The 9,935-nt window shown below is 36.4% G+C and overlaps 2 protein-coding genes across 9 annotated transcripts in view; one reads left to right on the forward strand and one right to left on the reverse strand.

Moving 5' to 3' along the window:
* The first annotated feature begins 135 nt into the window (after window positions 1–135).
* On the forward strand, window positions 136–6,096 carry LOC111435892 (ubiquitin carboxyl-terminal hydrolase 3). 2 transcript variants are annotated; one of them, XM_023073493.1, is made up of 7 exons: window positions 136–788; window positions 1,934–2,050; window positions 3,399–3,497; window positions 3,679–3,867; window positions 4,624–4,805; window positions 5,272–5,711; window positions 5,829–6,096. In XM_023073493.1, the coding sequence occupies exons 1-6, from the start codon at window positions 672–674 to the stop codon at window positions 5,675–5,677; spliced, it is 1,110 nt and encodes a 369-aa protein (XP_022929261.1). In that variant the 5' UTR covers window positions 136–671; the 3' UTR covers window positions 5,678–5,711; window positions 5,829–6,096. The 2 variants fall into 2 exon arrangements, with proteins under 2 accessions (XP_022929261.1, XP_022929260.1); XM_023073492.1 differs by having other exon boundaries at window positions 5,272–6,093.
* A 192-nt stretch (window positions 6,097–6,288) lies between these two features.
* Window positions 6,289–9,935, reverse strand: part of LOC111435890 (calmodulin-binding transcription activator 3) — a 12,658-nt gene continuing 9,011 nt past the window's right edge. For all 7 annotated transcript variants that reach the window (XM_023073485.1, XM_023073487.1, XM_023073486.1 and 4 more), the window contains 3 exons: window positions 7,738–8,287; window positions 7,165–7,494; window positions 6,289–6,590 (listed from right to left, as the gene is read on the reverse strand). In XM_023073485.1, the coding sequence (XP_022929253.1) occupies window positions 6,465–6,590; window positions 7,165–7,494; window positions 7,738–8,287 (1,006 nt within the window). In that variant the 3' untranslated portion in view covers window positions 6,289–6,464. The remainder of the gene's footprint in view (window positions 6,591–7,164; window positions 7,495–7,737; window positions 8,288–9,935) is intronic.

Below are 9,935 nucleotides of genomic sequence, written 5' to 3' on the forward strand. Positions count from 1 at the left end.
ATAACCTTCTCGAAAAGGTAAACGAAACCCGTAAACGTTAGGAACCTATTAACATTTAGAAGCGTTGAAATTCAAACATCTAATTGGTCGATATCGGTTGATATCGGTGGATCATTTTGTTTCGAGTATCAAACCAAAGGGTGGGGCATGTAAGGAAATGGGCCAAGTTATTAGAGGAGCGCTTAGCGTAACGAATGGCGAAAGAAGATCTATGAAACCCAAAGCCCGAAAAGATTTATGAAGACATTAGGAGGAACCTTGAAATTAGCAGGAAACGAACTCCATTACAGAAAGCCTTCAAGCAAGGGAGTTTGCAGCCAAACCAAAGCATTCGAGTCTGGACGAGCAAATTCGGCGCTGTTCTTATGGCCGAATGATCGATCTCCAGGGAAGTTTTTGTAAACCCGATTCAATTTTGATTGTTGGAGTTTAGTTCGATCCACGTGGCTTTCTAAATGTTGTTATCTCCATCCATTCTTTAAACTTTCTTCCCTGATTCAACGAAACCCTCGTTGCATCTCCCTTCACTTGACGAACACAAAAACCCTAGAAATTCATTTCTACCACGGAATCCGGGAGCCTGTCAAGCCAGAGATTATTTTTTATTATATGGCCGCCAATTTCCTCGTTAAGATCTGAATCGCCTTTGATTCTTTGATTTCTACACGCGGATGGGTGCTACGGGCTCAAAGCTCGAGAAGGCTCTCGGTGACCAGTTCCCTGAAGGCGAGCGCTACTTTGGCCTTGAAAATTTTGGCAATACTTGCTACTGTAACAGCGTCTTGCAGGTTTGCTACTTCTTTGTTTTACGGGATGCATCATGCTTGTCGCTTGAATTTTATTTTTCTGTTTCCTAGGATCTTCGTTGGTTTATTGCTAGGGTTTTGTTTTCTTTATCGATGCATCCGTTGCGTGCGTAAGTTTCACGGCTTGGATTCCCGAGGCTTTGCTGTATGCGTTTTCTTTCATTCTAATTATTATTCATTTGTTTGAATAATGATCGTGGTGGTAACATTTTTCATCAATCAGCTAATTGCATTTCTAGCATGTTTTACGAAATGCACACTTCAATAATACAAATGCAGATTCCTTAGTTTGACGTTTGGTCCTTCTCCATTTTTTTTTTGTAATTTCGTTCCGTCTTTGAAATTCTCGGTTATATATAAACATTTGCATGCAACATGCTTATGTTGTTCAAAGTGTTCACAATCGGATATACTCAATTTTGAGAAGTTGATTCATCATATCATGTTTTGATTTTCTTACGAACGTGTATGCCACTTACGTTTTCCAACAGATTTTTTCTAGATGTATTTTATGGGCCCCCGGTGTTGTTCCTGTCAGAGTTGCGTTAGTTTTGTTTTTTGTGTCCTTTTTAGGATTAGAGTTAAGTGGGTACTTCCCCCCTGGCTATTCTTGCAAATGGTTGATTATTCATGGATTAGACGGATCATCATCCTGGATGAACTACAGTAACTTTTACTTGAAAATTTATGGATGCCAAAATTTTCTTTTGTACTTGTAGTGATTTAATATCATGCTGTTAACTTGTGTGAATTCAGTTTTTCAAATGTCGGTATGTTCATGGTGAAAAGTAGAAAAATGAGCGTGTTTTAATTTTCACATTTTCAAAGGAAAAGTACGTTATTTGTTCAGAATTTAAGATTCGATAATGGGATATTTAGGAGTCTTAACCGTAGATGGTATCTATGTTCTTGACTTCTATAAGTTCCCGTTGTTTACTGGCACGTCAAATGACATGTTCATGTTGGATCCCTTATAGCTGTAAATCTTTTATGGTCAAAGAAATATTTTGTTTAAAACTAGTTTAAAAGCATCTTCTCAATATCCAGCTTGATATTTTCTTTGTTTTGTCAAATAACTCTCTGAAATTGTCATTCGTATCTTACTCACCATTTGTTTTAATATTCAGGCACTGTATTTTTGTGTTCCTTTTCGTGAGCAATTGTTAGATTATTACTCAAATAGCAAAAGTATTGGAGACGCGGAAGAAAATCTCTTAACATGCTTAGCAGATTTGTTCACCCAGGTAATTTTATGGGGGGAAGAAAGTGGTGTCTATTTTATTTGGGTTCATTGCTCATCCTTACCTGACAGGATTTGTATTTTTTCTGCTTTGTTGTCGCTTTATGGTTTATGTTTGTGGATATTATTGCACAGACTTTACAGATCTAAACCTAGCATAGGAGATATTGGTTCTTAGAGAATACTGATGATATGTTTGAAGAACTTTTATTATATATTTGTTTTATTCTGAATAAGCTTCTTCTTGAATTACTTTTCATGCTCGTTCCAAGACTTTTTCACGGGATAGTTAAGAATTTGTATGAAATTTCAACTTCAAACCACATTCCTATGTTACTAAAAAGTAGACAGTACGGTGTTTGTTTAATTATATTTGTTACTTGTAAAAGTAAAGAGTAGGAGGTTAACAATTCTGTTGTTACAAGATTTATTGTAAAGTCTATGAGTATTAAAAGTTTTATAGCTATATAGACTTTGGATGAGGTTCTTATTGCTTATTAGGCTGATTGGAAGGATTTTTTTGGAAGATTCATTTTGAAATCCTCAGCATTAGAATGGTGGGGTTCGTTAAAAAAAAAAAAAAAAACATTAAATTGATGGGGGCTATTTTTGGAAAATGTCTTATGAAAGAAGGGACTTGAGTTAAAGTGGAGATCTTGGGTTTGGAATGAGTTAATTACACTATGTTAGTTAATGGGAAACCTAGGAGAAGAATCTTTAGTGAGCTTAGTTCTTTTTAAAGCTCAAGGTGCATCCTCCGGGGCTCAAGTGCTAGGTGAAGATAAAAAGAGCGTGATTTTAGGTAAGATGCAAAAAAATACATAAGGTAAAGTATATAGACACCTTCATGGAAAGCAATGAGGTTTATTTGTTAGGGTCTCATACGAAAAATTGTAAATAGTTGAGAGGGAGGAAGAGAGACTAATTATTATAAACTGAGACTGAGAATGAAATCGAGAGAAGAGAGCCAAGTGAGAAGTGAAATGGAGAGGAAGATAAGAATCAATTGGGGAGAGAGAACCCTAGTTCCAGTTATTCTTTACCTCTCTATTAGAGATGTTGATAGGGGTAGAACAAAAAAGAGGTGATGTTGTGAGTCGTATACGTATACATATATTTTCTTCCACTTTAGGTCATTGGCTATGTCTTCTTGGAGAATTCTATACAGACTGCACTTAACAAATTGATTAAAATTGTCTTTAGATTTCTAGCATATTCTTTTGTGAATCCTCTCTAAAGTTTTATGTTTCTATTCTATTTGATTTTCAAGATATATCGTTCTCCTTATGACCATAAAGAATTCTGTCCATGGTTAGGTTGGAATATAATCATTTATTCACCTCTGATTGCAGATAAGTTCACAAAAGAAAAAAACTGGTGTCATTGCTCCAAAGCGCTTTGTTCAGAGATTGAAAAAGCAGAATGAGATTTTCCGTAGCTATATGCACCAAGTACGTTATGAATTTTGTTTCTGAATGTCCCCACTTTGATTCTTACATTAACAGGGACTCATTTCCATATGAAAAATGATATTTTTATTCTCATTCATCGAGTCAATATTGTAATTAATTAAACCAAGGTGTTCAAATTTCACCTACCTTTATTTCTTTTATTTGGCAACTGCTGATGCAGGATGCTCATGAATTTTTGAACTTTTTGCTCAACGAACTTGTTGACATACTGGAGAAAGAGGCACATGCTACTAAAAGTGATGCAGAAAGTTCGTCACCGCCTGAAAAAATCTCCAATGGTCCTAAAACTGGTCAGACAAATGGTGCTCAAAAGGAGCCGTTAGTGACTTGGGTGCATAAAAATTTTCAGGTGATTTAGTCAGCCATTTTGATTGCATACACCCTATCCAACTCAGTTTTCTCTTTCTTCTCTGCTATAGGTAAGGGAAAATGTATGTTGCTTAGAAATATTAATGAGATAAATGCCATTTCAGCCTTCCTGTGTCTGCATGTCTGCACGCCTTTGCTTGCTAGTACATCGAAAATATTTTAAAGACAGCTATTTATGTAGATGAAATTAACTTTTAGGTTTTCGTTGGTTTTTTGTATTAGTGAATGCCCCATAGGTCAATCTAGTACGGCGCACTTGCTTGCTCTTTTCAGCCCAACTCCTCTCTTCTTAGAAAATATAAGAGAACTACTTTGTTCTGACCTTCAAAAGAGAATTGGAAGCGTACTTGTAGGCTCACCTGGCTATCTGGATGGTTCTTTTAATTAATGCATCCTAGAAAGTATATGACATTTGATTCTAAGTAAATTTGTCATTGAAGACTTTACTGTTTTTTTTATGAGAATTAAAGACTTCACTATCAAAGTATAAAAGAGTCTATTGCGAAGTGTGGAAAACATCAATATTCTTTCAAGCAAACCACAAAGTCTATTAAAGACCCAATCTTGAATACAAATGTGAAGCCCTTTCCAATAGAAGCCTATTTTCTAGGAGGATCCCTACAGAATTCTTCGTCCAGACCATGCCAAATTAGAGTTTGAGCCTTGAGAAGTAACTTTGTTCTGTGCATGAAAAACTTTGAATTGCAGCCAGAGTCACTTGCAATCTGTCTTTCAGGGTTTACTAACTAACGAGACAAGGTGTTTGCGGTGTGAGACAGTTACAGCAAGGGATGAGACTTTTCTTGACTTGAGCCTTGATATTGAACAGAACAGTTCAATAACTAGCTGTTTAAAAAATTTCAGTTCCACTGAGACATTGAATGCCGAGGACAAGTTTTTCTGCGACAAGTGCTGCAGGTAGGTCGATATACACGATTCTGCTTTGCTGTAGTTGCATTTTAGTTTAAGAATCGTCATTTATCTGAGGTTCTTTATGGAGGAAGTTTTCAAAGAAGCCAGTGTGCCGCTTATTTGATTCTAGCTTAGCAATGAAATCAAATTCTATTGCTGGCTCGTTGAATTCTTTACAACTTGATAATATGCCTTATTAAAAAAAGAAGAAGATAATAGTCCTTATTCTAATTTTGTTTTATCTTCATTATCTTCTCAGCAGCAAGCATACTGTGATTTGTGTGCATGGATCCATATTTTTACATTGGATGTGAATAATATAATAGTATAGTTAGTATGCTATTTTTATCAGAATATATTGAATTTGAATAATGGTATAGTCAGCACCTTTCCCCCCCGCCATAAGCATTAAAATTAAGGAACAAAAACCAAAAAAGGGGGTGCTGAAAGATGGACTCATTTTGGTTTGCAGTTTGCAAGAAGCACAGAAGAGGATGAAGATTAAGAAACCACCTCATATCCTTGTTATTCATCTGAAGCGGTTTAAATACATCGAGCAGCTTGGACGCTACAAAAAGCTGTTGTACAGAGTTGTTTTCCCCCTCGAGCTGAAGCTTAGCAACACGATGGAGGATGCAGATTCGGAGTACTCTTTGTTTGCAGTTGTTGTCCATGTTGGAAGTGGACCCAACCACGGACACTATGTTAGCCTTGTGAAAAGCCATAACCACTGGTTATTTTTTGACGACGAAAATGTGGAAATGATCGACGAGTCTGTTGTGCAGACATTCTTTGGATCTGCACAGGAATATTCTAGTAATACTGATCATGGGTACATCTTATTCTACGAGAGTATTGGCACCGGCAACAAGAGCTGATATATGGAGAATTCCCCATCTCATCAGCCATCGGGTAATTTATAATTCGACTCTTCTTGTTGTTGTTGTTTTTTCTCGGCTTCACATGTTTATTAATATTATTATTTCTTTTTCTTTTTCCCCTTTTGCCTTTTATAACACCATTGGAAAGAGCTGTGAAATATTACTGACTGATTGATGGTATGGGCTGTGAAAAATGTATACATGGTCGGTTGCCAGTTTGGCATATAATATAGTGTATGACGGCAGCTTTTCTTTTCCCCTTCAAATAAGAGAAAAGAGAGCAATGTATGATGTTTATGAATGCATGCATGCTGCTTTAGAGGAAGGGCTGGGCTATGCTGAATTCTGCTTCTGTTTCTAAATATGATTCTGATGCTGGAGAGCAATTAACAAACAATGCATTGAATTCCTCATTACAAGTGCCTTGCCTGAATTTGTTGTTGATTTTGGAACGGTGGAATTTAGTGAATGAAATCATATGTTTGTACCTAAACTATTGTTTTAATTTTTGTACATACAGTTTTAATGGCTGTGTTTTTTTTAGAAGTGAAGACCTCTATTTCATCAATGGCAGCTGTTTTTTCATATGCCAAATCAAAAGAATAATGTAGTTCAATACAAGTGATTTTGAATCGATACGAACATAATTCACAGTTGATGACTTCTGCTTGTTACACAAATAACCACTCTTCATAAGGGCTTTTTGTACTGACATCCAGCCTCTAAATTATAATTTTCTATGAACAGAGAGGATACTGTTCGAGGGAAAAAGAGTGACATTATTTTAGTATACACTAAAATTAGAAGATGCATTAGGCAGGAAAGCATCTTCATCCAACAGGGCTTCAATGTCAATTAGATCATCAAAATCAGCTGTTTCATCTACATTGTCTACAACCCCATCTTTCACCTGAACACACAAAGAACACTTTTGATTGTGTAAACTAATCATTATGAAGAAAAAAAAAGACTAGCTTTAATTTGTTAAAAATACTTCATGAGTGTCTAAATCACTATTCCTGTTTTGATTCTTAAGCTGTTAAGAATCTTATTATATAATATCAACTTGCTCCCAAACTTTGCATAGCCATTATCATAAGTTTTTCATTCATCATTAAACAACTTTCATACTTAACCTACAATATGCAGCTTCAAAAACTTGTCTACATAAACATCTATTGATCATATAAATAATTAAAAAAAAAAAAAAAAAATCTTGCATCATCCTTGATCTCTATTTAATAGTTAATGTCAACGGCCAAAATCATTAGTTATCTCAAGTTCATAGATAAGCATTATGACCTAAAGTATAGATAAAAGATTTAAACCTTTTCCCTATTAATCAAAATCAGAAAATAACATAAAACATATATCTTAAATGTTTAAATCTTCCACCTGCTCAACTATATAGAAATAATAAATAAATAATGAATAGATAAATGAAAACTCAAATTAACCATTGGAAAAGCAAGTTTTGGTATTACCTTTGTTTGTCGCATCTCCGTGACAACATTTAACAGCCTGCGGTATTGATCCCTTGCCTCTGGATATTGCACCATAGACTTAACTCTAGCAAGAGCCATCTGCAGCCTTTCTTCTGTCTGCTTTCTGCCTTTTTTAAAAAACTCGTCGTCGTCGTCATCCTCTGTTACCGATGGATTTTGCTTGCTGGAGTCCTCAGAAAGTGCTTCTGCCTTAAATCCTCGTAACCCACTTCCTTTTCTTCTCCAACGCAAAATAACCTTCTCCAGAATTCCCACTGACCACACAATGCTCCTATAGTTCTTTCGGACCTGGTGGCCTCTTACATGGGCCTTTAAATGAAAAGATAATCGTTATTAACCGAACAACTAATATGATGATAAAGACGACATGCTTCTATTTGGTTAGTAGTATATTTATCTTATTTCTAGGATTTAGTTCGTAGCTTGTATCCTATTTAAACGTTGTGAACATTAATAAAGATCGGACTTTCAATCCCACCTCTGTTTCTCATTCTTAACATTGATATCAGAGCATCCTTCTTAATAGTAAAAATAATAAAAGTTCAAACGTACCTGAATTTTGACAATTCTCTGTCGGATTATAAGAAAATCTTTTCTGCCCTTCCAACAGCGGAACTTGTTTTGTATGCGAATGGCAGCAGCATGTTCATCATGGGATCCTGAATTACGTCTCTTAACTGGTAAAAGTGAAAGAGGCTGATAATTCGACAGGTCGAGCAATTGCTTTTTTTGGAAGGATTGCATCCTCATAACCTCATGAATACGAGCAGCAGCTTGGGTAGCATTGGATACGGCAGCTAATGAATCCTTGAGGGACAATGTATGCATATCATTGCCCTGGGGTGGAGTGGCGACACGCTCAGAAGCTGTATGTACTGCCTTTTTTCCACAAGTGTCAACAGCCTTGCTTTTTTTATTATCAAAGTTTAGAGATTCCAGGTGGGCGCTTAGGGCCGACTCTCCAAGATAACCAGCAATGCCTTTGTGCCCATTTGAGGATGCTAAATCTGCAGGAGTTCTGCCATGTGGGTACTTGGGGCTTGGATCTGTTAATGCTCCTGGAGCTGCACCCAGAGAAATGAGGGCAGCAACTGTACGTTCTCTGATTCACACACATGCACATACAAAGGAAACAGAAAATGTTGATATTCGATGAAAGCTAAATCCACACAATCTATTTATCATTATAATCTGAGGACGTTATGACTATGCAGTTCAAAAATCAAAACCTATCAACTCAATATTTAGATGCAGTTCCTAGTGATTTAGTTGGTAGGTGTCACTGCCCAAACATCGAGTCCAATTCATGACACTATAAAATCCACCCAACAGATAATGGAGAAGTTTGAATCTCTCTAAAAGAATCTATTCTAACAAAAAAATCAACCAAATGATTGTTGTAGTCCTACCTTATCAATGGTATGATCTACTTTGAGCATAAGCACTCATGATTTTACTTTTGGTTTTTCCAAAAGATCTCGTATTAATGGGGATAGTATCGCTTACTTATATATCCATGATCTTACTCTTAATTAGCTAACGTGGGACTCCAACAATCCTTCCTTCGAACAAAGTACATCACTGAGCCTCCTCTAACGACTCTTCTTCTTTGACGCCCTTGAGCAAAGTACACCATTGAGTCTCCGTTTAAACAATCATCTAATTCGTCTAGCATTATTCTAGACGGCTCCTTTTTTTTGGAGTACATTGCTAGTCCAATAAAATTCTACCATGTATCTTCACTATGACTACACCTTTAAGACTCGCAACTTTTTTGTTCGACACTTGAGTCACTATCAATCTTCTTCTCGAATAAAGTACACCAATGAGCTTTCCCTTAAAGAGTCATCTATCTATTTAGCACCATCTAGATGTCTCCTCTTCTCTGGAGCATATTGCTAGTCCAATAGAGCTCTACCATGTATCGTGGCAGGGTTCTAGAGAAGCAGGAGTCATTAGGGGAGACTCAATGGCGTGGAGCATATTGCTAGTCCAATAGAGCTCTACCATGTATCGTGGCAGGGTTCTAGAGAAGCCGGAGTCATTAGGGGAGACTCAATGGTGTGCTTTCGAAGCCTGCTCCTCTTCTGTGCCCGTCATCCTTTGCACATGCACTAACAAACTACTTTGTAATTCATTTATGGGCACATTGCTGGTATCTTGGGCCTCCTCAATTGAATGCTAGTAATTGAGCTCGTTTAACGTAAGTCGAACCGTGATATTTCTTCTTCATAGAGTTTCATGTATCTTTGGATGTATCTTTCGTGAGAATTGTTTTAAGAATGGAACGATCCAATGCCTAAAAAAGATAATTATCCGCTTTCATGTCCTTGAGCCTAACAGCAAGTTGATGCTGTTGTGCCTCTGTCAGTGTCATTTCAAAATGAGCAATTGGAATTCCTATTTCCACCAAACCCCAATATTCTTTTTGAACATAGAAATTTTTTTGTCCATTGTCCAATAATCGTAGTGACCATCGAACTTAGGAATTAAAGGTTGCACAAATGTATTTTCTCTGATAGAACAACTGACCTCCACAATGACACTATTCCCATATTTTCTCTGATAGAACAACATTGCCCAATGATCGTAGTGATCATCGAACTTAGTTTGAGGAAGTATTAAACGAAGCAAGTTTCAAAGAAACTGCAAAACTGATGAACATTTAACTTTGTGACGTCTAGAAAAACATTCGCTTTTGGTCTTTCTTTTTTTTTTTTTTTTTTTTTTGCATAGATTTTAGTATCTAT

Source organism: Cucurbita moschata, unplaced genomic scaffold (genome assembly GCF_002738365.1).
Source record: "Cucurbita moschata cultivar Rifu unplaced genomic scaffold, Cmos_1.0 Cmo_Scf00051, whole genome shotgun sequence".
Taxonomy (NCBI): domain Eukaryota; kingdom Viridiplantae; phylum Streptophyta; class Magnoliopsida; order Cucurbitales; family Cucurbitaceae; genus Cucurbita; species Cucurbita moschata.

Excerpts from the sequence above, each read along its gene's own strand:
- LOC111435892 (XM_023073493.1), top strand. The coding sequence starts at position 672 with ATGGGTGCTACGGGCTCAAAGCTCGAGAAGGCTCTCGGTGACCAGTTC. Across the intron at positions 2,051-3,398 it reads TAGCAGATTTGTTCACCCAG|ATAAGTTCACAAAAGAAAAA; the intron begins GTAATTTTATGG and ends CTCTGATTGCAG. Across the intron at positions 3,498-3,678 it reads TCCGTAGCTATATGCACCAA|GATGCTCATGAATTTTTGAA; the intron begins GTACGTTATGAA and ends CTGCTGATGCAG.